The sequence below is a fragment of the Lichenostomus cassidix genome, chromosome 1, assembly GCF_008360975.1.
Source record: "Lichenostomus cassidix isolate B80296 chromosome 1, HeHo_3.0, whole genome shotgun sequence".
Classification (NCBI taxonomy): Eukaryota; Metazoa; Chordata; class Aves; order Passeriformes; family Meliphagidae; genus Lichenostomus; species Lichenostomus cassidix.
The window spans coordinates 4,274,229-4,300,681 of NC_139479.1; the positions used below are offsets into that span (position 1 = coordinate 4,274,229).

Here is a 26,453-nt window from a genome sequence, read left to right on the forward strand (position 1 = left end):
GAGCTGTCAGAGCATGGACCAGGCTCTGCTTGGTGGGGCCAGCAATGGGACAGGAGGCAAGGGGCAGAAACTGATGGCCATAAATTTCCCCCTGAACATGAGGAAGAACTTCCTCCCTGTGCAGTGACCCAGCACTAGAACAGATTGTCCAGAGAGGGTGTGTAGTCTCCCTCACTGGAGATATTCCAGAACCATCTGGACATAATCCTGTGCCATGTGCTCTGGGATGGCCCTGCTGGAGCAGCGAGCTTGGACCTGGTGACCCACTGTGGTCCCTTCTAGCCTGGCCATCCTGTGATTCTGTGATTGTGTGACCCCACTGAACTGCAGGTGAGGAGCACATGAGATTGTAACTCAGTGACAAGTTTCCTTCCTCTCCATTCCTGAACTACAATGGCTTGCCTATAAATCGGTGGGTCGGAGTCCCAAGGCGGGATGGCACGTTGCTTTTACTCCCCGTTTCCTCAGGGAATGCCTTGGGGAGCCCATCAGGAAGCCTGTCCCTGCCCGGAGCGCGGGGGCAATGCTGGCTGTCCCTGCCCGGAGCGCGGGGGCAATGCTGGCTGCGCTCCTCATGATGTCCCGGCGAGCGACCTTCTGTGCCCCAGCCCCCGGGTTTCGGCAGAGCGACAGCCACGGCCAGCCGCGGGTTGGGGACACGCTGCCCACCTTTCCCAGTGCCGAGGGGTGCTCCGACCCTGCCGCTCTCCCCATCCGCGGCGGGGGCGGGCCGGGGCGGGGGCGGCCCCAGCTCCATCCCTGCCCGCCCGCCTCCCGCAGCCGCTCGGGGCGGAGAGGCGGCACTGGAGGGTTCCTCCGCCAGCAGCCGGGCGGGCAGCGGTGCACATGGCATGTCTGATGGCGGCTTTCTCCCTGGGCAGCGCTTTGGTAAGGCTCGCCCTGCCTTCCCTCCGCGGGGCCGCGGCGAGCGCCGGGCGGGGGGCGAGATGCGGGGCTGGGGGATGGAGATGGAGCGAGGGCTCGGCGGGGAGCTCCTGACACGCTTCCCGAGGGAAAAGCAGGCTCGGAGGGTGCGTCCGGGGCTGCGTCCCGCCGCGGGGTGCGGGGTGTGGGATGCGGGATGTAGGATGAGGGATGAGGGGTGCGGAATGAGGGATGCAGGATGAGAGATGCGGAATGAGGGATGCAGGATGAGGGGTGCAGGATGAGGGGTGCAGGATGAGGGATCCAGGATGAGAGATGCGGGATGAGGGTTGCAGGATGAGGTGTGCAGGATGAGAGATGAGGGATGAGGGATGCAGGATGTAAGACGAGGGATGCAGGATGAAGGATGCGAGTGTGCGAGCGGCCGGCGGCGCACGGCGGGACTTGACCGCTAGTTACCTCTGTCTGTAGCTAAGGCGGGGGGATTATCGCCGAGCATGCTCCCTGCGCCGCTGCGCCCCGCCGGCTTCCCAGCGGATTTGCGGAGGGACCGTAACCTTTGCATAACACCCGGGGCCGGCTGGGACGGAGCGGGCAGAGCCCGCGGGACCGTCCTGCCGCTGGGACCGGCCGGGCGCTGCCGTCCCGCCGGGCGCCGGGAGCGGCCCGGCTCCTCACCGGCGACATCAAACTACATGGGAAATACCCCAAAGTGTGCAAAAGCAGCCGAGAGGTGAGCGCGGTGCTGCCGCTGGCGGTGCCCGGCGCGCAGGGCTCGGTGCGGGCACAGCTCGGGACGCGGGGCTGGGGCAGCACCGGGGGTGACAGCGGAGAATGGAGCGGGCTGCAGGGCTTGGGGCGTACGGAGTGGGTTCAGGTGTGTCTGTGTCTTACACGGGGCTTGGGTAAGCCCGTGGCTCCCGCAGCCGCGGGATTGCCCAGCTTTTTCCAAGAGAAGGTGATGCCTCAACAGGGAGGCGTTTGGACCATCCGAGGTGCTCGGGGAGATCCTCAGCCATTAGCGGGTGGTCCCTGGAGGAGTTAGGTGTGTGAACAGGCATTTCGGGCCCCAGAGTGACTGAAATTGTTTCATGTCCTGGTGACAAAAGTCTTTGGCTTCATGCTCTCGGATGACTTGAGTAGTCAGAGGCAAGGTTCTTGTCCAAAGGCTATTTCTTTTGGAATCGATCTAAACTGGAGAAGCTCTGACTGTCACCTGAATAATCAAGGTGACCTGCTCGTTGAGAGTTAGTTTTTGGATTTTCGCTCTGGTGTGTGAAGGTGCTCAGTGGTTCCTCCAAACAAAACAGCTTACAAGTGCCAAAGTCAGCCTTGAAAACGTCCAGGGAAGAATATTTTTAACTCACCTTCTGCTAGTTTTTAGGGAAGAGGGAAGTTCCCCTGCTTTAATTGTTGAGTTCTAAGATGTTTCACATTACTCTTGTTATGTTCAAATTACATACCATGGCACTCAACTATTTAAGAATTTGACAGTAAGTGTTACTGGATACCTGACCTCTGAGTAAGTTGAGAGCATGATTAAAATCTCTTTCTTGAGAAAATGTGGTGAGCCCAGCTGATTTTTTTCCATCCAGAACGTGGGGCTTGCACATGAAGAATGTGAAGATGCCAGCTATGGAGTGGTTATGCAGGAGCACTTTTTTTCATTGGTGATTATGTAGGACTGTTTTTTTTTTTTTTTAATGTTTTGATCAGCATTCATGACAAGTGGCTGATCAGAGCTGTGCTGTTTTATAGCAAAGATAGGAAAACCAGGAGCCATGAGAGAGAGGATGGAAGTTGCACAGTGAAGAGGAGGCAATGTCACTTCTTAGCTGAATTGGACAAATAGAGGGACAGAGTGGCAGGACCTGCAGCTCTGTTTGCATTCATGCATTGAAAAGGGGTGCAGCACATCTGCTTTCCAAGAGATAACTTTGTAGATGGTTGGGCAGATGTGCCAGCATGGGGAGCCTGGCATCTAAGCCATCTCCAGAAGTCCTTTCCAGTACAAATCTGCATTAAAAATACTAAATTTCCTAACAGACAACTGTGCAGATGTTTGGCTCTGCTTATGACATCCACCAAAAAACAGATGACAGTAAACAGTCTCTGAACTGTTGGAAATTCTGTTTTGCTGAAGAAAATTCATGACTGTTTTTCTTTTGAGCTTACACACATCCTGCTGATACCAGTGCAAAGCACCATGCTGATAAAAGGAATGTAAAAAAATGCAGATTTTGTATGCATAATTAAAAAAAAAAGTAGAGAAAGGTGGGTGGAAGGCTGTTGTCATGGTCAGGAGAGGAGGGGAGGGAGGTTTAGTCCAAAAAATGCCAAGAGGAATTGCACTGAGTGCTGTGATAGGCAAAGTGTAGCAAGAGGTATGGCTGTGAGCACAGAACATTGACCTTACAGTGTCAGTGGTGCAAGAACTGGGGCAGGGTTTAGTGTGTTTATGTAGCTGATAAGATTTCCATTAGTTACCACTATCAAGCATGGAAAGCACACAAGGATTTTGGGTGCTAAGCCTTGTGCTTTCCTAAAAGACCTGAGAAAATAACTTGTACTGTCGTCCCAGGTTGCTAAGTCTCCAGAACTATCAGTGCAGGAGAAAATAAGGCATGAAATAGTACATTGGAAAATTTGCAGAAATATAACTTCACTTTTACACAAGCACAGGCTGATCCAGAGCAACGAGAGCTCTTAGACATTTTGAACTGTCTGCACAAATAATTGTTCAGCCAGCTCCCTTCCCCCTGAAGCTCTATCCCAGTGCAAGCCCTGGAATCAGAGTAACTAGAACCACATTCCTTGAGTGCATGAGAAACCAAACACAATGGGGACTGAACTTATAAATGTATTAATCTGGTGCAAGATCTGAAAGGAAAACTAGTGCTAAAGGAACTGTATGTGCTGCAAGGGCTCTTTTACCTCCTCTGTCAAGGCTCAGGCAGAACAAACAAAAGATTGCTTTATTTTATTCTTCTTTCACCTATCAGCGCATTACAGTGCCAGATCCTTGTGTCATTTAAAGAAATAATAATCCTACTGATGCAGAAGGTCTTGAAACGTGTTCCTAAACAAAAGTCTGTGAACTTTCTCCACTTCCCCTGCAGGGTGGCAGCAGTTCTGGCTGTACCATGGCCGAGCCAAAGTCGGTGTGTGTCTCGGTGGATGAGGTGGTCTCCAATGGCACAGACCCCCAGGACATTCGACTCATGAATGGACACTTAAAAAAAGTGGACAATGCTCTGACAGAAGCTCACAGGTTCTCCTACCTGCCCCGCAGACCAGCTGTGAACATTGAGTTTAAAGAACTGTCCTACTCCATCCAGGAAGGGCCATGGTGGAGAAAGAAAGGTGAGGAAAACAAGAGTTCAGCTACAAGAAGCTGTAGACGCAGCAGTTCATACAACTGCTTATTTCTGCCTCCCAATTCTTAAGTATTTGATGTAAATATAGTATTGCTGTGCTGCCAAATAGCTGTCCTGTGATCTTGCCTGTCTACAATTTGTTGTTGAGGGTGGGTAGAGCATGCAGGAGTTTAAATATGGGGGTGGGGGAAATGAGGAGGCTTTTTTTTTTTTTCCGCTCCTGCAATTGGCTGTTTTGTGAAATGGTTGTTTTTCTCAGTACTCTTTCAGAACAGCAAGTATCTCAGAATTTCAGAAGGCATTAGACACCAGGATAAAAAATGTTTTCTTTAAAGGCTGTGTTTGGAAAGAGATGCTGTGAGCTCCAGGTCTCTCTGCAGCTCAGATGGGTCTCTCTAAGCTTATCATTTCTTTTAACTGATTAAATCACTGGCTCTTGCTGGGATTGAATCCTGAGGTTCAGTCAAGGACCAGGATGCTCTTTGGGTAGTTCCTTTGCTATTTGAACCCTCCAAAAAGTTCACAGCCTACAGCACAGGGAGTAACAAAATGATTCAGATATTGGAGCATCTCAAGGAAGAGATGTATTGGGAGTAAGATTATTCAGCTCTCTTCTTTATAGGTTTTTGGTTGATTCCAGTTCTAAAAGGTGGCTCTGTCCTTTCTTCTCGCTTGGCATCAATTCCTTTCATACCTTCATTTCCTTTGTGTAACTGTGTGTTTCCTAGAGAGTTTTTGGGGTTTTTTTTTTGGTGTGTATGACTAGTCCTCTCTACAAGGAAAACTAGGTCATGCAGTAAATTCCTGACAGTGAAAAGAAGTATGCCCAAGAGAAAACATTGAAATCTTCAGGAGAATTTTGTGTACTAAATGACTTAATTGCTCTTCCTTGAGGAGTTCTCTCTCAGTAATGTAAATTGGTATGGTTGTGTGTTTTAGTTCTTTGAAGAGATAAGGCCCTGCCAATGCAGCCCTCACCTGAGCCATACTTCATACCTGCACTGGCTCTGAGACTGTAAATCCACTGCCTTAAAGATTCCACTTGAAATTGTTTCACAAAGTACTTTGCTGCCGTCTGTAAGTTGTGCCATTATCACAGCATCAGGGCTTCAACGGTCTGAAAATGTGTGGTATGAAAAGCACTGGAGCTGTTGCCATGAAAGTGCTGCTGTGTGTGGACAGGCTGTGCACACAATTATTCATTTGTTGAAGGATCTGCGGATTTCATGCTTTAATGGGTTTTTCAACATCAAAACTGAATGTACACATTCTGGCCTTCTTTTAATTATTTACTAAAATTGCACAGAGCCACACTGTCCATAGAAGAATAACTTGGTTTGGCAGCAACTTTGGTACATTCAGAGTTATTCTTTATCTTATCAGAACGAACACAAAACATGGAAGGTTTTTTGTCCTCCAATAAATGGAGCTATGCCAAAATGTCTCATTTAAGATTTAAAAGCTTGAGATTTCTAACTGGATCTCTTTCTCACTGGCCAGAAGTGATTGAGAGGTTCTATACCAAAACCCTCTGCTCACATTTGCTGACATGCTTGGATGACTTGGCTTGAATAAAACAACAACAATCCTGGCAAACTGTCCTGCTGCTGAAAATGACCTGTGGAAGTATTTAGCTCCAGGGTATGGCCATGACTGTGTCACTACATTTGGATTTGAAAGAGGAGACTGAACTTTTCTGGCTGGCTGTGGGCAGGGGTTCAGATCCTCCTCACCTTCTCTCACACCACGTGTGTATCTTGGGACCACCAAGGACAGCCTCAGAGTGGCTGAGCTGCTCTCTGCCAGCAGGGCTTGGCTCTCTTCTTGCCAAGGACCCAAAACAGACTTGGGAGGTCTGCAGTCCCTGCCAGGGGACTGTGAGCCAAAGTGTGCTCTCACTGCTGGCAAGGTGAACCACATCATGTCCTACCCTTGGAGGCCATGGCCAGCTGGAGGCAAGTCCTTGTCCTTCTCTGCACCAGTGAGAGCACAGCTGGAATGTTGCATCCAGTTTTGGGTGCTTTGTATCAAAAGAGATGTTGGGAAGCTGGAAAGGGTCTGACAAAGGGGTAAAAATTTGTTCAGGGGACCTGCAAAGAGCAGCTGAGGAGTCTGGGTGTCTGCTGTAGTGCAGAGGGAGCTGGGTGATGGTCTCACTCTGGCATGCAGCTGCCTGGAGGGTAGTTACCCTCTAGCAGTGGGGCCAAACTCCTGCCAGGAGTGCCAGGTGATAAAGAACAAGAGCCCAAGGCCACATATTGCCACATATTGCAGTTTGAGTGGCTGATGGTGGACAGCAGGAAGTACCTGTTGCCCAGGTGCAGCACTGGGATGTGTCACCCAGGGACAGTGGGGCTTTTCTCCATCACAGGGGAGCTGGAGGATTGGGCTGAGCAGCTGATCTGAGCTGCTGTTGGTGATCATCTTCCTTTGGGCAGGAGGCTGGGCTAGGTGAGCTCCAGAGGTCCCTGCCTTCAGTGTTCCAGTGAGTTACTAGTTAGATTATAGAAACCAAGGGACTGGCTCAATATATTGAACAGAAAAGACTTTCCACTAGAAAAATAGAAAACCAAAATGCCTAAATAGTCACCAATGAAGGTGGGAACCAAGCTATTCAGATTCCTTGAATTGTTTTAGTGGTCCTGCAAGTAGAATTTTTTTTGTGTGTGTGCGCAGTTTGGTATATCTCTGTTTAAACCTGATGGATTTGTACCTGAGTGCACATACAAAACTTTTATGAATGCCTTATACTGGTTTCTGCTCCAGTGGGAAACTGGGACTTTGCAGTGCCCAACAGAATTCACTTTTTTATGAGAAGACTAGCAGAAAACATGCTGGGGGAACAAAAAGAAAGGAGATGTCCCTCAGTTCACATTGTTCTTGGGAGCTGGTTGTGGTAAGAAGCGATAAGGGATGCTGTTTCAAAAATGTGCCTTTTAAATTAATGGTGTTTCTATTCTGAAATGGAGCTTGAAAAAGAAATTCTACTATTTCTACATAATTCCCTATGACTGTAATGAATTAGTTAAAACCTTTCAAGAGTGTTGGATCACAAAGGCAGAAGTATAGTTTCCTTGCAAAGACAATTTGTGCCAGCATGTTGGAGAGGAATCCAACTAAAGAGCAAATTCCCTTCAGTAAAAATGGCATTGCAAAGTAATGTTAAGGTTAGGCTCTAAATTAGCAAAAGGAGGAATAATTAGCAGTGCTGCCATTGTGTTCTGTGCTTAGCTTGATTGTTCAGACAATGCAGCTCATGGTATGTCATGTCTTTGACTTTTCATTAAAAGCACAAAGAAAGGTGAATTTGCATTGCTTGTCAACAACAAAGAAGCTAAATAAGATACAGAAGACTTCAAACTGTAATTTTAATTGACTTCTGTCTCTGCCTTAAACTGACTAATTTAACTATTAAATATAATTTTCTCTTTAAAGACGAGGAGAGGCATTTTGATTCTAAGGTTTATATGATAAATGCTTCTCCCCTTATGTGGCTTTATCAAATTCATAGCAAAGATTGGTGTGACTGTGGAGCTGATTAATTCCTGGTGTGATTTCCCTTGAGGTCAATGGGATTAGCAGGGAAGGAATATGGCAGGTCAGTCCTTGATCAAAGCAGCTGTATCTGACCCATTCCATTCAGAAGGAGCTGCTGCCAAGATGGGAATTTGGTTACAGAGGTAGAAGTTTCAAAAGGTCTCAGACAACTTTGACCTTTTCCCTGTAAAGCTTTTAGAAGATTGGTCAACAGGTAGGAACAACTGTTCCTTCAGTTTTGAAGGAAAGAGATTTTTGAGTGATTTGTGAGGTTAAGGATCTTCCAGAACTGAAAATGTGACTGTCTATGAATCCAGTCTATGTTCAGGCATGTCTGGGGGTTTCCTGTGGGTCAGCAAGTTTCAAGACTGAGAAAGCCCCAGGACTCCTGGAAGAACTGCTGTGAGGTTCAGATGAACTGGCAAAGCTGGAAAAAGGGAACTTCAGCACATTTGTTAGAAATAATAGGGTTGCTTAGTCCCAGGATACTTCTCTGGTTTTTTTAGGATGAGGGACCCAGCTGGCTTGGAGGGGAAGAGAAAGAGGAAAGTCCTATGTTAGATCCAGTGTGGCTCCTTAAATGTGGAAAAGCAAGCTCTGCAGAGCTTTGGAACAAAACATGGCCAAAGTTTCACTGTTTTTTCACAAAGCCATTTATCTAAGGGTTGAGAGAGAGATGAAAGTGGGTCTTATCTTGGCTTCTGAGCCGTGTGTTTAAACTGCAGTTTTAAATGTAAATCACAGAAACACGGAGATTGGTTTTACCAGTTGATAGAAAAATTATAGCTGTGTAGGTTTCCATACTAGGAGTGCCTGAAAACTGTCTGCAAGAGGATTTCATAGAAAAGTCAGTGCCTCAGGATTCTGCCATTTTTGTTAAAAGCACCATGAAATAATCTGAATTGTGGTTTAGGGATGAATTATGTACAGTGCCATATACAAAGGAGGCATGAAAAGTACTTTGGAGCTTTCTGTCTAGGTCAAAGTCATTCAGCTTTACTTTAAAAAGATATATACATTCTGTATATCCATGAAAGGACATTTGTTTTATTGTTTCTAGGTTTCTAGGTGGTTTTGCTATGATATAAGGTGGAAATGGAAATATTCTGCCTATATAATTGAGTGCATCCAGGCAAAAAAGTAGTAATAAATTTGCTTTCAAAACACCACAACAACTCAGGGATTGCTTTTTGCCTTTTTTTTTTTTCCCCCCCCTCCTTCTCCTCACACTTCTCAGTATTCACGGTTAATTAGGCAACGTTTTCGTTGGAAATTTCTCCGTTGTTATTTTTAGGACTGTAATGAGTCATTTGTGCTGCGTTCGAGTGTAAGTTCTGATAGAATTTGGTCTCTAGTAACCTCTGAGAGCTCCGACCGGGCGAATTGCAGCAGGGGAATTTGGTGGGGTGGCTGAGGAGCAGGACAGGAATCCATGCTCAGCAGAAAAAGCGAGATTTCTCCTTGTTTCGGGTTGGTTCTAATGGCTCAGACCTTGCAGAAACAAATCGGAGAGGCTCTGCCTTTGCTGTCAAGGTTGTTGTTTGGCAGCTTTGAGCGGCAGGAGGGCAAGGAAGGACCGAGCTCACTCTGGATGGTGTCCGATGGGGGAACACGGAGTCTTTGGCAGGTTGTTTGGTATTCAGGAAAGGTGAGAGTGGCCGTCACAGTCTCAGATAGTGGCATCAGAACAGCGCGATCCCTGCCTTTCAGCTCCGAGCGCTGGATATTATGTTAATACCTTTCTCTGCATAAAAGATGGAAACTTCAGCCGCTGTCAAACCATCAGCAGAGATTTAAACAGGCTGGGGTTTGCTGATTTGCCTCGGTGCCGCCTTAGGAATTAGTTCTGGTGCACACACTCGGACAAACCGGTTTCTTTCCATTTACTCGGGCGCTTTTTTCTTGCAGCATCCTTTCCACCACTTCATTTAAAACCTTCCACACCCCCCCATCCCCTCCGGAGATACCCAAATAAACCCCAGAAAAGGAAGGGGGGGGCTGGGAGGGGAGGATTTGGCCTGAATGATGTGCTAATCCGTGCTGGGGGAGCCGCAGAAAGCGGGCAGGTGCAGTGCGGTGAGGTGCCGCAAGCCGGGCGCGCCCGGCGCGGTTACTGGCGGGCGATGCACTGCAGTAACCCGGCGGGAGGGATGCGCTCTGCCTGGTTGGCTGCTCCCGCCGCTGTTGCTAAGATGGGAGGGAAAGATGCAGAGCAGGAGCGAGCAAAACCCACTTTCCGAGAGCGGCTTTTCTTTTTTTTCCTTCATTTTTCTTCTTTTTCCTTCCTTTTTCTTTCTTTTTTTTTTTTCTTTTTTTTTTTTTTTTTCTCGCCTCTCTCTGACAGATGGGTTGTATTGTTCTCGGCCGTTTTTTGCCTGCTTTGTCTGAGTGAGAGCGTGTTTTCATCTCGGAGGGGAGGATGTGTGCAAATTAGGATCCATATGTTAGGAAGGATAAACAAGTTAGGCCGGTTGAAACCAACTGGGATGCTGGTAAAAGGCTCTTTTTAGGCAAATGTTGTGTAAATTCCGAGTCAGTGGCTTAAAACACTTGTGAAATTAATAAAAATGAGACCTTGTTCTTTTTTTTTTCCCAAGCACGTGTTTTAACCTTGATAAAATCCGTGCAGTTTTTCTTTTAACACTTAAGCTGTCTCAAGATGGTAAAAATATACTGACTAGTAACTGTTACTGGAATAGTTCACAGTGTTTTATTAAGTGATAAACAACTCTTCCCAGTGTCCTCTTGCATGTGTTCTGTAAAATAGAGGTTACTGGGAACAAGTCTTGCTCAGCCCCTTTGTCTGCTCCTTCTACTGTTTCCCAGCTGAGTAAGTTCTTACTTCAGCATTACTTGTTTTACTTCAAGCAGAATCCATTGTTATTGTGGATTTGGTTTTGTTGAGGTTTGATTTTTTTTTTTGTTTGGTTGGGGTTTTTTTGGACCTGGAGCATTTTTAGAAACGTGTCTTGGGTTTGACTCAGTGACTTTTGGTCACTGAGTCTTTGTGTGAGCAGAACATGTTCTTCTTTCTCTCTGCTGTATTGTTCATTAAATCTAAACATTACAGTGACCTCACTATTTTTCATTCTAGCTAATGTTTTAATACAATGAATTTTATTAACTTCTGCTGTGAAAACTTGTGGCTGAGGAAGGAGGTCTTAGAGAGATACCAAATAAAACATTTTTGAATTTATATGCCATGAAGTGGTCATGGTGAGTTGTTGGGAGCCTGAGCTCTGGTCTTTGCTGGTTCCATCTCCCAGATAATGTGTTGGGGGCTCACCCTGACACCCTGCATCTGTATGTGGAGTGGGATTTGATAAAATGCTTTGTTCTGTCCATCCATGGTCATGTCCTGTTCGAGGTAAAGACAAAGTGCACCATCATCTGGGTGTATTTTTCACACATTTCAAAGCAGACTTTGGTTTCTGTAGTCTGAAGGTACAGCTGCAGGCTGGGGGAAGATGAAGCAAGAGGCATTTTGCAATTGGAGGCTTCAGACATCACATGGTTGGTCAGGCTTCTCCATAACCTCACTTAAAGGAAAGAGAAATCACAAGAGCAAGCAAGAACAGAAACTAACTCGAAGAAAAGTGCTGTTAAATTCATTTTTTTATTGTGTACTTGCATGCCATTTTGGAAAGTGCCTTCTGGAAGTCCATGGGGTCTGAGCTTGCCAGCTCTCTAAGGCAGATTTTTGTTCTCAGGGCATTTAGCATCTCAGAGTTCACCTCTGTATTCTCTCAGGAATTATTTGCTTCTCACTTTCCTGTGGTATTGTTCTTGTAGGTAAACTGATACCACTCTGAATGTGGCAGACCCTCACTCAGCTGCTTTTATAATTCACATCTGCACCCTTTGAACTGGTGGATGCCTTTGTCTTCTCTTAGAAAACAGATTATACACCACAAACACAACACAATTAATGTTTAGTCTTATTAATAAAATTAATAAAATTAACATGTTAAAATTAAAATTTACAAGAAACAACATGAAAGGAGAACCCCAGCAAATTTATGTGGTGGCTTAGCATGTGGGAACGGACTGATTTGGATTTAAAATTAAAGTGTTGCAAAGGTGGGTGTTCATTCTCAAAATGAAAGTCCCTGAGGCAGAACCTAAATGCAGTAGCCATGCTTTACCCTCATAACCTGTGTGATTTGCACCTGGAGAGGTGCAGAAGGACAGGTATCTTATATAAGACTGAGTTTTTTGCCAAAAATAAGCTGGGAGTTTTGGTCAGAGTGCCCATTGTCCCTTCCTTTGCAGCAGGCACCTGGGAGAACTGGCCATCTACCTTCTTGTGGGATTATTTGATTTAAGAACTTTAATAAAATACCTTGTTGAAACATGACATCAACATAAGATGACAAAATACTCCCCTTTTTTTTAGGTACTCCTTCCCAAAGACATCACATGCAATTTAATATTGCCAAATCTTGACTCAGAAACTTCTGCACAAGATCTTTTCTCTCTTATCAAAAGCCTTGGGACAGTAAGAAGCTGAGGTGTTGGTGGTTCAGATTGCCTGCCCACTGTGCCAGCTTAGAACCCAGCCATTTGTGGTTAACACCACTGGTACAGAGGACAACAGATCCACCAGCCCTTACTTAGACTCTACCAGGTGGAAAATTTAGTTTTCTACTGTGAAAGTAATTTACAATCAGAGCTTTAGTCCCTAGGACTGGCAGAGTGTTCATTATCAAGCTTTAACAGATATCATCTTGATATCAAAGTCTATGTTAATTAGGAAATGGAAAGACTGAGGGTCCCCAGATTGTCTAAATGTAGTCACTCTTTCACCAACTTCATTAAAAGAATACATAATACAATATGCATGGAAGAATTACTGCCCTTTTCAACCAATTCTCTAAGTTGTTCATCCCCAGGTATGATGGAAAAGGGTAACAGCACAGATATGGAATGCCAAACAGTTTTGGTTGTTTTCAGAACCTGTTTGAACCTCAGTAGCTTCCTACAAGTAACTGTGAGGAGACCTGCTGAAATATCCCATTAATGATGATTCTGAAGGTGATTTCTTGTGATTTCTGTGCTTTAGTGCAGATGTTTGAGTTTAATTTGGCCTTCGGACACTCTGTCTCTTAGAAAAGAAGATTTTCGGAGTGAATATTTGATCAGAATGTGAGTGGTGGCATAAAATACAGCAGGCCTAGTCCTGTGTAAGGCTCTCTGGAATGAGCACAAAACAATTCTGTCTAGGAAATGGCGTGGCTGGAGATGTCTGCTGCAATATGGTTTGAGTCACGCCGTGGAAACCTGTGCGACTGAGTTTCCTTCTTGTCTCTGCTGGGCTTCTAGTCCCATTTACAGCTCAGGATTTGCTGATTTGTGGGGGAAACAGATGCACTCTGAAGACTTAATTTTCTTCAGAAGGTACGGGGATAAAGCCATCCAGATTCTTAGCAGGCAGAGCTACGTGGAATTACATAACAGCCCAAGAGATAACCGCCTGTTTGTTCGGGTTTTTTTTGTTATGTATCTGTTCCAAATAAAAATAAATGGCAGAGACCTTGGCTTGACGAGCTAATTTACCATCTGCCTCTCATCTAGTACGTACAGCCTGCATCTTTTGTGTAAGAAACATATATTTCTTCCTGCCTCACATGTTTAGAGTAATGACAAATGTTGTTTATAATCGCAGTGCATCTGCTACAAAAGAGAGAAGATAAAATATGGAGTGGTCAGGTTCCTGGGTAAATGAGAATGGACCTGTGCTCTGCCTCTTGCTGAGCTTTAGATAGCAGGCTTTCATGCCAGACAGAAGAAATCAGTTTCAAATGAAGTGATGCCCTGGTTAATATGAAATTTAAAGAAAAGAAACCCCTGCAAACTGAAGCTTTTAATACTCTTGTTAAGCAATGGAGTTAAATTCTGCCCTGTTGCATCTGTTTTGGGCTTTTGAAGCAGTCAAGTGGATGAGGCTGCACCAGCAGAGCATGGCAAGTGTAATTTTTTTTTTGGTCATGATGCAGTTATTACCTCAAGTGCTTTGAAAATTAAGCACTCTAATAACACCAGCATGGCAGGGCTAGAATGGGTAAATGAGTACACAATTAAAAGAAAGGGGATTGAAGCTAAATATTTGCTATTAGAGGAAAGGCATTTTCTTTTTCTGGGTCAAAAAGCGACAAAATTCAGCCAGCTTATTGCATATGAATATCAAGGCCTGGCTGTCTAAAATGCTATTAGAGGCTCATAAAGCTGAAGCCTGTGGGTGGCTGTCTGGGACTGAGTTCCTCTTCCTCCTCCACTTGGAGAGGTGAAGGTCTTATGCTGCCACCAGAGAAATGTGAGCCAGAAAGGCAAGGACAGTGCAGAGGGGCACATCTGTGCACAGCTGGCTGGGAAAAGTTACTCCCCTGGGTTTTCATTCTGACTCTGAGTCCTGAAGAATTACTTGAAGAAGAATTTGCCCCAGAGGAACAAAGTGATAGGACATAAATACGAAGATGATTGATGGGAGACATTTTGGAAAACCACTTGGGTCAGGTCTGTTTTGCAACCAGAGCTGTTGAGTTCTTCACAAGAAGTGTGCAAGAGTGTCTAATGATGATGATTGTAAAAATTAGGCTGTTGGCAGGAGGTGGAGCTGGTGGGACTGTGAGACCCCAGGGGATTCATCCTGCCCCAGTGTGAGGCAGCCTTGGGGCTGTAATTCCAGGTCCAGGCAGGGCACAGATTCCCAGTGGGCACAGGCAGGGCTCTCAGCCAGCTCTATGGACCAGCAGGAGGACAGAGAGCCTTTCCAGCACCCTCCTGAACAGCTGGACCTACAAGCCCTCAGATTTGCAACCTCTCCCTCCAGCAGTTGAAAAACTTCTGCTACTCACTGCTGAGACCATGGTGGTGTGTTCTGCACAGGAACTCACTGTGTGAGGGCATTCCCATGTGAGAAAGCTGGGAACAGTGTTTAGCAGGAGTGCAGGTTGGGCTGCAGTGATTAGGATCTCCTTGCATGCTTCTGGCCCCTCTAATCCCCATTTCCATCTATTCCCTCAGGCCTGTTTCTCCTCAGTCCTTCATCCATCCTTTTCCCTGCCTTTGGCAATTCCTCCAAGTGTCCTGTGATGGATATTTCTCACTCTCTGTAATTCCCTTGGCCACCCCATGGCTGGTTTTACAGCATCCCAAAATTCTGTTCTCCATGGTAAGCCCTATATTCTGTCAGCCATCACCCCCTCTCCCTTGCACAGCATTCCAGGGAGAGAATTTCCCTGTAGACACACCTTGGTGGGTTTTCCTCCAGGAACAGTAGTCCTGTGCTTTTCATTTAAGCATCTCCAGAGTGGCCAATTCACGGGACTGTGTCCTCTGAGCCTCAGCTCTGTGCTCAGTGTGACTGGCCTTCAATCACATAACTGATTTTTAGACCTTCTTGGCTGATTTAATGTTTCTAAGCTTTGAATTTAAAAATAATATAGCTGGCCAGCCCTTTGTTTAAGCCCATGGAAAGTTTCCCTGTGGTGTAAATCATCACTGAAGTGGAACTCACATTAGGCACATTTTACCCTCTCATGTGAAAGTTTCAGGAAAGTTGTGAGTGACTGCAAGGAAGGAATGGAGTTGTTGCACTTGTGATTATAATAAATCAGGTTCTGCTGTCTGGAAGGCTGAGTTATGACAATACCTATGAGCTGCTATATCACAAACAGCCAGAGGAGCTTGACAGACATCCCTGAAGGTGGTTATTTGATTTCTTGCCTGAGAGAAAGATGATGTAAACCTGAAGGAGAAATACATTACCTGAAGTACTCACAAGTCCATGAACCCAGGTGTTACTGCAAGACTTGGTGTTCTTGGAGAATGCTTGTGTCTTGTGCAGTAGTGTGACATCTGGGGACACCAAAAGAGACATGAAACTTCAGAATATACCTGATAATACTTAATATATTTACTCTTTAGTCTCCAAGCTGAAATATGGGCATCAGTCTCCTGAATCCCTTATATGCTATTATAAAACCAACCAAACAAATAAAAATAAAGCAGACTTTCCCATATAGGGCATGGCTGTGACGTTTTAGCACTTATCTTCTGATTCTTATTGACAGGCAGTAAAAATAAGTTCCTCCAGCAAAGTGAATTGGGACAAAGGGTGGCACCCATTTTACAGTAAATAAAAATAACTTCAAAGCCAACCTCCAGTTCTCCTCAGATGTTGATACTATGCTGCTCTGAAAGTACAGACGCAAATGAACCTTGAAATGACTTCAATGACATGTTGGATAGAGTTTAGTGAGGAACAGGTATCAGCATTCTGCCTGGGACATTGCCTTATGATAGAGTATTTTGGACCAAAGTGACTGAAATGAATAAAGTTTGATGAAGGAAGGGTATGGCCTAATATCCAGAAGAAAACTTTTTCACATATTTGTATGTTTCACTGCTAAAACTGCATTCTAAAAAATACAGAAGTCAATGTAGATAATTTTAAATGTCAGTGCTGAATGTCACCAATATGCAAGGCATGTTTATATGCTGGTGGAAAAGTGTCAGCAGACACATCCAATATAGGTGTGTCTGAAAGCATCACAGGACCCCTTTCAGAGTGCTAGAGAAATGTGTTATAAGTATATTGTGTGTGCATTTTCTTTTTATATATGAATATGTTCAATATATAGACATTTAATAGATCTATATAGATACCTGTAAATATGAGTGACTGTACATATATAGGCTATATATATACACAGATATTTATAGATTATCTCTGTTTTCTTATTTAGATGTATGTATGCACATATATTCAGGTATATTTATTTATGTACAAAAGCTGGCTGCATATCACTGCAACAAATACTTTGAAGATAACATTTTTATCGAGGTGTATATTCCTCCTTCTTTGTAGTGACAAGATGATGTAATTATGGGAAAGCAGCAGCAACCTGATTTGGTTTTTTTTTAAATGAAAAGCAAGAGAGTATCGGTTGCTTAGAAGTGTTTCAGGTCTGTTGCTACTGGATTAACAGCACAACAGGCTAAAATAGCAGGAAAAATGAGTGTAAAATGGAAGCTGTTTCATCTGAGTGCCAGTGGTGCAAAGAATGGCATGAAGAAAAGCCAGCATTTTGCAGATGCTTTTCAATAGGGACTTATTACATTATATAAGTTGAGTAATTTTCTGCTCCCAGCCATTTCTCTCGTAATCAGATTGTTTGTGCTTTGTTCTTGTTTCCTTTAGAAGTTGTAAGGATTGGTTGCAGCTCTCATGTGTAGCAGTGGTGGGTCCAATTCAGACCTGTTTGGGCAATTTTGCCTGTTTATAACTGCCAGCATCTTTGTCTGAATTTCCTCATTAGCTGAGCATTTCTTCAGCTTGCTTTCCTGCTGGGTGTAAAGGAGAGTATGTTTACGTGCCAGATAAATGTCTGCTACTTCTGTTTGTTCCAACAGTGGTTTGCTGGTGAAAACTGGGGGGAGTTGAGTCTCTTGGAGTGCAGAAGGAAAATACTGAGGTTTTATGTGGAATAATAAATGTGCTTCAATTTGTGAAATCCACTGAGAGAGTGGTGCAGAGAAGAGGGGTATGGCAGAGATGTTCTTCAGACTGATTTTTCTGGGGACTAGGAGCATTTCTTAGCTGCACCAGGAAGGCAAAGAACAGCACTGAAGGTCCACAGCTGGACGGCAATTCCTAGGAAGAGCTCTCTGCACATGGTGGGTGTCCTTGTTCCCTTGTGGCTGCATTTGCCTTCCCTGAGCACCTCTGATGGGGGAAAGGCAATAGGCTAGGGAGGTTATTGTGTGCTTGTGGTCAGCCTGGAGAGGATCCAGGCTGTGCACCCCTTGCACATCTCAGAGCTGTGAGCAGGAGTGATCTCTTCATCCCAGGGGTGACAAGAGCTATACTGGCATTTTTTGCTGGCCACCCTGGCACTCCCAGAATTCCCTGGCACTCAAATCTCAGAATCTGAGTGAATTTTCCAGTGTGTTTTAGAAGATGGTCCCACCTGTCTCCCCTCCTCCACAGAATTCCACCAACCCATCCCGTGCAAGCGCCGACGCTCAAACCACGCAGGAAGAAGTGGCTCCAAATGCTTCCAGAGGGTGTTTACAACTGTACACAAGGAAAGGAGATTGGGGAGATAGTCAAGATTAACCTCTCCTTTTGTATTGCAGTATCATTATCTAATGAGATCAGGAGCAAAGCCCAGCAGCTTAGTCAGTATTAGAGCGTAGGCACCCATTTCAGGAGGAAGCCTTTGAGAAGAGCAATCTTGAGCCGTCCACCTACACCATTTTCTCTGCGGCTCTGTGAGATGGAAAAAGTGACAGATGTAAACCTCCCCAAAGGCACTAGCTTGTTCTCCTTCTGTGCATTGCCTCCAGAGGCTTGTGCCCCACCCCGCACCACCAGCTCAGGGGGATCTCCATGGGTGAGCCCTGCCTTTGCTGTCCCTGGACTGCTGGGACAGAAACAGAGCAGCTCTGTTGGAATTCAGTGAGGAGATGGTCTGGTTTCCAGTCATCCAGGCTATTTGCACCAGACCAGGTCCCATTCTTGGGGTTTATGTAGTTTGGGACTCATTCCCTGTTCTCTGCCCTTGCTTCTGCATCAATTCTTGAAGTACTTTCTGGTTTAAGTTCAGCAAACACCCCTCTACAAGAGCATGCCTTGTGCACTTTCCCCAAGCATTATTCTGACATAACAGATGGTGGGATTTTTGTGGGCAAAGCCAAATTTTAGGTTTTTTTATGTTTCGAATAAAACACTCAATGTGAAGCCAATCCTGGTGTGACCTTCATTTTACTGACATATGAGGGTCTTGAGAGCAGTGCTGTAGGAACTGTAGGAAACCCTTCAGTGGTATGAGGGACAATTTATCACCAGCAAATAAATGGATAGTGTGGGAGACAGTAATGCAGTAGGTAAGATTCTGTCCCTGCTCCAGGATCTTGAGCTTAATATTTGATGTCAGTAGACTAAGAACATAGGACCAGGGCATCTGGAGGCTGCTGTGCTAACACAAATATCAGCTGTAAATACAGAAGGGTTGTTACAAATATTACAAGTACAAGAAGTAGAAATTCATGTGTTGGGGGCAGATAGCAGAGCTTGAAAGCAGTGTGTTGGGTTTCACTCAGGTCTTCTCTGGAAGTGGAGCAGTGACTCAGTTTTAACACATCCATACAGGAATTTAAAAACATGGCAATATTTTGAAAATGTTGTGATCTGGTAACAAGAGCAATGTTCTGTACTTGTGCCATTACCCAGATTGCTGCAGCCCCTGTCAGAATAAGGTAATCTCACCTGTTGGCACGAGGACAAAGAAAGACACAGGTGGTGCATTCATCACTTGCACATAATGATCAAAAGCATTTAGCCAGCAGTGAAATGAAACCCAGCAATATTAGAGGTGCTTATTTTTCCATTTGCACACAGGCTACAGCTGGTAATTCTGTGCCTTGCCCTGTCACACACACTTAGAAAAAATTGCTTTAAAACTCTGAACTTATGCATTACCCATATGGCACTGAGCACTCTGCCCTGAGAACTGTCTGTAGCCTGGCAGACCACAATTGCTTTATCACTGTGTGTAATTCATCTCACAATGAGATTTTAAATTATTTTAAAGTATTATTTATTTTCAAGGTATTTTCAAGGACACGAATTGCATGAGCTGTTGTACCTAATAGGCAGTAGACCAAATTTTTCCTCAGGTGTCTCACAGCAGTGAGAAACAGGCTGGACACGTTCCTGGAATCATAGAATGGTTTGGGTTGGAAGGCAACAGATAGATCATCTTGTTCCAACCCCCTGTCATGGCAGGGACATCTTCCACCACACCAGGTTGCTCAGAGCCTCATCCAGCCTGGCCTTGGACACTTCCAGGGATCCAGGGGCAGCCACAGCTTCTCTGGGCAGCCTGTGCCAGGGCCTGCCCACCTTCTCAGGGGAAGAATTTCTTCCTAGTATCTAATCTAAATATGATCTGTTTTAATTTGAAGCCATTGCCCCTTGTCCTGTCACTCCATCCCTTGTAGATAGTCCTCTCCATCTTTGTCAGCTTCCTTCAGGCACTGGAAGGCCACAGTTGGGTCAGACCAAAGGCTTCTCCTTTCCAGGCTGAATAATCCCAATTCTCCAGGCCTTTCCTCAGAGCAGAGGTGCTGCTCCTTTGAATCCATTAGGTTCCTACTCTGTCCAAATCACACAGCAACCTAGGCTCCCTTTATAGACAAAAGAGTTCATTGATGGGCAATGAAGTGTAAGTTACTATGAATTTCATCCAAAAGGCAAGTGGATCTCCACATTTCCTAGAGGGAATGGCTGTGGTGGGGTGAGCATCCACACAGCCTCTCCCTCAGCATCTCCTCCACAGCCCCAGAACAGGGCAGAGAAGAGCAAAAGCTGAAAACTTATGAGTTAGGATCAGGGTAGTTTAATTAGTGAAGCCAAGCTGCCTGTGTCCCCTCCCAGCTTCTGGCACACCCTGGGCTACTCCAAAAACGAAAGCCTTGACTTCTTGATTTCTTCTGAATTGCTGCCCAGCAATAGCCACAACACAGCATGTTGTCAGTCCTGTCCCAGCTCCAGAACTGCAGAAAATCCTCTCTGTCCCAGCCTGACCCAGCAGAACAGCTCACATTAAATGGTTACAGTACAGATGTTGGTTAAAATAAACCCCACACTGAGATTTTGGGTTCCCCTTATGTTGGTGTTCCTACGTGGAAGGTTTCCATCTTTCAGTCTTTTGAGTGGTGCAACATTGCCTTGTGCCCAGGTTGTCATGGATCCCTGCTTTTGATCCCTGAGCCAGCACAAGCCTGTGCCACTGTATTGATCTCAGTGGTGCTGTGTGGTTTGGCAGGAGCTGAGTGTGGACAGTGCCTGGGATTTTTAGGGTCAAAGCATGTGTTGAGGTGACATGGATATTCTTCTAGCTGTGTCTCTTCATTATTTCATTGAAAGTGACAGTATTTGTGGGGAAAACTGTGTAAACACCCTGGACTCCATCTCTTCATTATTTCCTGCGTGTACTGGTGTGTTCATAGGTAGCAGAGATAAATCACTAACAGAAGTGGTAAAGTACAGGTAGAGCAGTGATATAAAGTCATATAATATGGGAATAAAGAAACCTCAAGGGACAAGTCAAGCTGAATTTTCTGATAGTGCATCCAACCAACATTTTTTTGAAATGTCAGTTTAGTTGGTGGACAGGAAAAAATGGGAACATGTTGCCTTGACTTTGGGAGGAAAGATGTATTTTGGAATATGGCTTACAGAGACATCTAATTAGAAGGATATGAGAAATATGAAACATTTTTTATGTGTGTCTCTCTTACTAATGATATGCAGAGTCTTCAAGCCATTAAAATATCTCATTTCTTTTGTTGGATTTCCAGTTTGTGGAAGAAGCAGCTGCTTTTACTACCAAATTTCTCCTGTCTAATTAGACCAGTTGGATCAGCCAGCTTAAATCAGTCCACAGCTTACCCTTTGCCTCTTCACTGAAGAGCTGAATAACCTAATTGTGAAGAAGGACAGAAAGTGTCAAAAGAAGTTACAGTTGTTCCTGGGAAATGAAGCAATGCAGAGCAAAAAATACAAGGGAAAGGCTGTGAACACAGAGGGCCTCCTGATGAGCCTGTAATGAAAATCCCTCTGGAAATTCTCAATATCCTCTCTTTGTTGGAAAATGACAGTAGAAACATGTTGTTTCTTCAGTATAGTTTCTTCTGACTACATTTTCATGCAGGAGATCTGTTAGGTTGAGGACTTTACAGTTAGGAAGATGGAAAACCCAGCTGAGTGGGTGATCAGGGCTCTTGAAACTCAAAGAGACCCAAGTTGGAGTCCTTGATGTGACTCAAGGACTTAGACTTGGGTCATCCTCACCTCAGTGAGTTCCACCAAAAATCAAAGCTGAATTTTCTCTCTGTCTCAGAATGAGATGGAAACCTGTAGTGGAAGTCATGCTTTTGTGATGTGAGTTACTGCTTCCCACCTTGCTTCTGTAGATAATAATAATTCTGTAGATAATTTCAAAAAGATGGGATTTCCAAAATGCTGAATGACTCTGATGCCTTCTTTTAGTATGTCCTGAAAATGTGAATTAAAGTTCATCTTCTTTCTTTAAACTTCAAATAATTTGAATGTGTACATTCAATTTTTTTTTGCCTGATAAATCAAAACGAATCAAATTGATGATATTTATACTGCAAGTAAAGTGCATATATCAAATGATTTTTTTCTGGTTTGTGTGTGAAACGTTGAAGAGTTTGAAAACTCTTGATTTTTACATGGGACATATTATTGATGAAACGTTTCATTCCATAGGATATGTGGTTAGCAGCAAGACTCCTGCTTTGTTGATGCTACTCTATAAGCTTCAACTAATCCATAACATAAAATGTAGGTCAGCTGGAGCTTTTAAAAACAGATGGAAATTTAGTATTTTATGGTAGTGCAATGGATGTATGTCCCTGTGAGGCTGCCAACTTCTCCAAATGCAAAAAAATGTGAAATCAGAGTGCTGAAAGGTGCTCATTCTACCTCATTTCCATTCCAGAAGCAGCAATGCCCTGTGCTGTGGCTTTTGTTTGTAGCATATTCAGCACTGACACGCTACAGATGATAATTACTTCAGTGGTGTTTAGAGGATTTTATATTTAGTTTGCTGACAATGAAAAGTATTTTAATTTGGGCAACTTCATTAGTGTAAATATTCCAGAAGAGAGAGAAAACCACAGTTGTTTTAAGTAAAAGGTGAGAACTGGAGGTAATCCAGATTTTATTTCTGCACTCACTTCAGGTTTCCCTTTATTTTTGCATTCAGGATCATAGGTTGTATCCATTATCAGATTAGTGCTGAAATAAAGTAAATACATTATCCCACGTTTCTATTTCGTTAAATTCTTGAGAGTTTGGAGGAGAAGTGATCAGAATCAGTGTGGCTATTTCTGAAAATAGAAGCCTCCCAGGCCACGTGCTGCAGCTGTCCATATGGCAGGGAACAGGGATGTCCTGCTGGCCTCAGAGCTGCTTCAGCCCCAGCAGCTCTCCCAGCCACGACTCCTGTTCCCTCTGACAGAGATTTCCCAGGTTTGAAGGTCCATCAGGGAGTTTCTATCCATGGTTTCTATCCATGTCTCTGCTCCTGGGTGTGCAGAGTAGGATTAAAGACTCAGTGTGTGAGCTTAAAATTTACATTTTAAAACAACTCTGATACTTGCCCCCGAGTGTGTTTCAAAGGGGTCTCCTGGCTCCAAGAATTCCTCACCTTCTTGTGGGAGAGGATGGGATAGGAGCAGTGGGAATGTGAGGAGATGGAAGTGCATCTTGCAGTTTGCAGGGCAGAATTGGTTTGAGAGGGTGGGAAGAGGTAGGAGTTGTTCAGAGGGTCAGACAGCTGAGATTACCTGTTCTTCAGAGAAAGTTCCTGTCATCACTAGTACAGCTGACAAGACTGATCTGAAAAAATGGAATTTGCTTGGATTCAAATGTAATATTTTGAGTTACCAAAGCTGACTAATGAACTGTGATTGTTTCTTGACATCAGACACTCTGTCAGATTTTAAGTTGCAGTGGCCACGACTGAAAACATTTTTCAAAATCCAAGAAATGTCTCTCCTCATGTCTGTAAGGGCTGGGGACAAAGTGTTGTCTTGTGAGCATGTGAATCATCACAGAAGTCTGTTTCAGACAAAACTCTGTTTCTAATAGTCTGAGAAAAGGGTTTTTTCCTCTGGAGTTGACAGGAGGCATTTCATCCCATTCCAGTTTAGCATAGAGTTTGTGATGAAGATGTTCACAGAACTATTAGGGAAAGCTTTTCTTTATGCACCAAGAGCTTCAGACCAGATATTGCCCTGAGGCCCAGTTTGGAGGAAAGAGATGCTAAATAACTTCAGCTGCTCTTTCTGTAGCTCTAGAAAGCCCCAGGGCTTCCTCTCTAACCCTCACACAGGTGGGTAGGGAAGGAGCCAGAGTTTTACTTTTGCTTTTTTTCCCTTCCCACCTGCTTGCTCTGGGTACATGAGAGGGAAGAGGCTGGCAGGAGGAAAGGAGAAATTAATGATAAAAAGTGGCTCAACATCAGCACAGCAGAGCCACAGCAGTGTTCTCTGAGGGAGGAAAGCTTTGTGCCTCCCTTGCTGCTGAGTGACCCAGCTGGATCCACACTTGGCAGTGAAGGCAGATGGGGCAGCTCAGTTCTGAACAGCTGCTGGGATATTTCACAATATCCCCTACTTGAAGATTTTTTTACTTTTTTTTTTTCAGAAGGAAAGCGCTGTTGGGAAGAGTTCTGGTTTTATTTGTTTGTAAGACTGTGAATAACACTATTTGTACTTTGAGGTATAAAGGTACTGCAATTATGAGAAATTGCTTTCTGCCTGATTGTCACACGTAAACAGCTTTCATCTCACAGTGTATCAGGCTCGTGACTTGGGTTTGTCATTCCAGGGAATGTGTCAGCCTTTCATTGCAAACTGGGTTGGCTTTTCTTTTGTCAGGAAAGACCTTTCCTGCGCGCTTAAGTAACAGAAACAAAGGCAATTATAAAAAAATAGGTGGAAAAAAACAATTATCAAGCAAAAATTAGGCTATGGATATTGCTTGGAAAGGACAGCTCTACTAGATTCAGAAGAAAGATGAAGCAGTGTGTCATTCATACTTTTCTTTTTCTCCTTTCATATTTCCTAAGGGTTGAAGATAAATTAGGATAGCTATTTTCTGTGCAGGCAAAGTACAAGCTATGCCCCAGATCTCCAAAATGCTTCAACATGTAAATACTGCCTCTGGAGCCATCAGGTCCTGCTGCAAGTAGAGATTTATTTGCATTCATGTTTGAAGGTTACTTTCGTTCATTGACCTATTTAATTGTCATTCTCTATCCCCTGCTGCAGGCATATGGCTCCATGTGCCTGGGGAGGGAAGAGGAGCAGCTTTAACTCTCTCAGGCAGAAACATTCAACAGAAAAACCAACAGGAACTGAATCTTAACATGGATGTAACATGAGAATAAGAATAAGAATAAAGAATAAGAATAAGAAGAATTAGTACCCCTGGACCAATAAATAATGGTAATCATCCTGTAAAGCCCAGTAGAAGTCTGTGACTGTGCTGTAGGACCATATAAAGGGAGACAGAAAAGGTGAATACAAGGAAATACAGGTTACTTAGATGCTTCTGCTCTGGTCATAACCATAAAAACCATAGAATTAAAGGGGGTTGGCACAAACCCTCCAACTCTCAGCACAGTGGGGAGATGTGACCAGTTGTTGCAGGAGCAAGGAGGTTTTCCCATGATTTTGCTGATAATTCCTCTGCTCCTCCCTGCTGTTGGAGAAACACATCTCAAGAAAATCTGGGAATTCTCTGTCCACCTGCAAACACTTCAGTTTTCTGTCCCTTGGAGCTGTGGGGCCTCCAAACAAGGGGAGTGGGGTTGTATACTCTATTAAACCTTCAAAGTCAAAATTAGGGGGCTGCAGAGCTTGCAAGCCTAACAGAGTGTCATATCCAATTAGTTATTCTGAAGAAAAGCAGCATTCAGATACTACAATAATGTGGTGAGCAGCCAGGATAATAGAGAAAGAGCATGATGCACATAACTCTTATTTCAGAGTTTCAAAGGAGTGGAATCTTTACTTAGTCAGGGCATTTTTTGTTTGACTGCACAATGTGAACTGTCACATCCAGTGTCTTGCATAAGTTTAATATCTAGTCCAGGGATCTGAGAGAACAATGCAATTAAAGGACTTTTCAGATTCTTTATAATCTACAGCTAGGTTTAAGATTCTCCCTGTGCTAGAACTCGGTTTCTTGCCTGGTTTGCCATCCTCTCATCTTTCTCTTTTATTATACAACATGACTTACAGTTACTGGGGGTTTTGTGTCATAAATCTTGGCTTGAGGGCTCTCAATTGCTCTTTAGGCTCCAATTTACTGTGTGTTTTTCTGACTTGCCACAGAAGGAAGTTTCTGTTCAGCCAAAGGAAGTGCCCTGCTGTCAAATGTTAGGTATTCTTACAAACAAAATTCAAAACCTGCTTTTAAGTTTGTCCTCAAACGTTTCGCTTTTGATTAACATCTCATCTTCCAAAGCACATTGGGGTTTTTCAGGCTTTTGAGGTGTTTTGGTTAAGTTTGAACTCAGTGCTACCAGTACAGGGCTGTGTGCTCGAGCTAGTGGATAGCTTGGAGAAAAAATATGTGAACTGACCCCAGTTATCAGAGTGCAAAGTCAGTGCCAGCATCAGATATCTCTGTACATCCTGAGCATGGCCAGGCTGCTCTTCTTGAGTTCCCAGGGAGCATCTGAAGGTGTGGAGTTCCAATCCAGCCTGAAGATTGGGAGTTGTGCTCAACTGCTGCAGTTGTGCAGGCAAATGAGGGACCATGATCAATCTAACATTTAAAACCACAAAAACCCCCAAAGTCAGTCATCATTTTCTTGGCAGTGGATGGGATTTCTCACAGCATCAAGAGGTTTGGTGTCCCACCTAAGCTAATTTTCCTGAACTCCCACTGTAGTTAAGAGAGAGGCACTTCCAGAGGGTTATTATCCCTTCCCAGAACAGGAATGCAGAATAAGCAGAATTAATCACCTGTTCACTATGGGTTTCTACCCATTGATAATTTATGGACTCTACAAATGAATTTAGGCTAAGCATCAAACATTTAGA

At 44.3% G+C, this 26,453-nt stretch overlaps 1 protein-coding gene across 2 annotated transcripts in view; it reads left to right on the forward strand.

Annotated features, from left to right (window-relative positions):
• Positions 1-792: 792 nt before the first annotated feature.
• The window catches only part of ABCG1 (ATP binding cassette subfamily G member 1), a 52,440-nt gene continuing 26,779 nt past the window's right edge, over positions 793-26,453 (forward strand). The window contains exons 1-2 of one of the 2 annotated variants that reach the window (XM_085042757.1): positions 793-888; positions 4,005-4,248. In XM_085042757.1, coding sequence (XP_084898883.1) covers positions 847-888; positions 4,005-4,248 — 286 coding nt within the window. In that variant the 5' untranslated portion in view covers positions 793-846. Of the gene's footprint in view, positions 889-1,318; positions 1,619-4,004; positions 4,249-26,453 lie in introns of those variants that run through there. The other variant, XM_085042816.1, reaches the window with a different exon arrangement.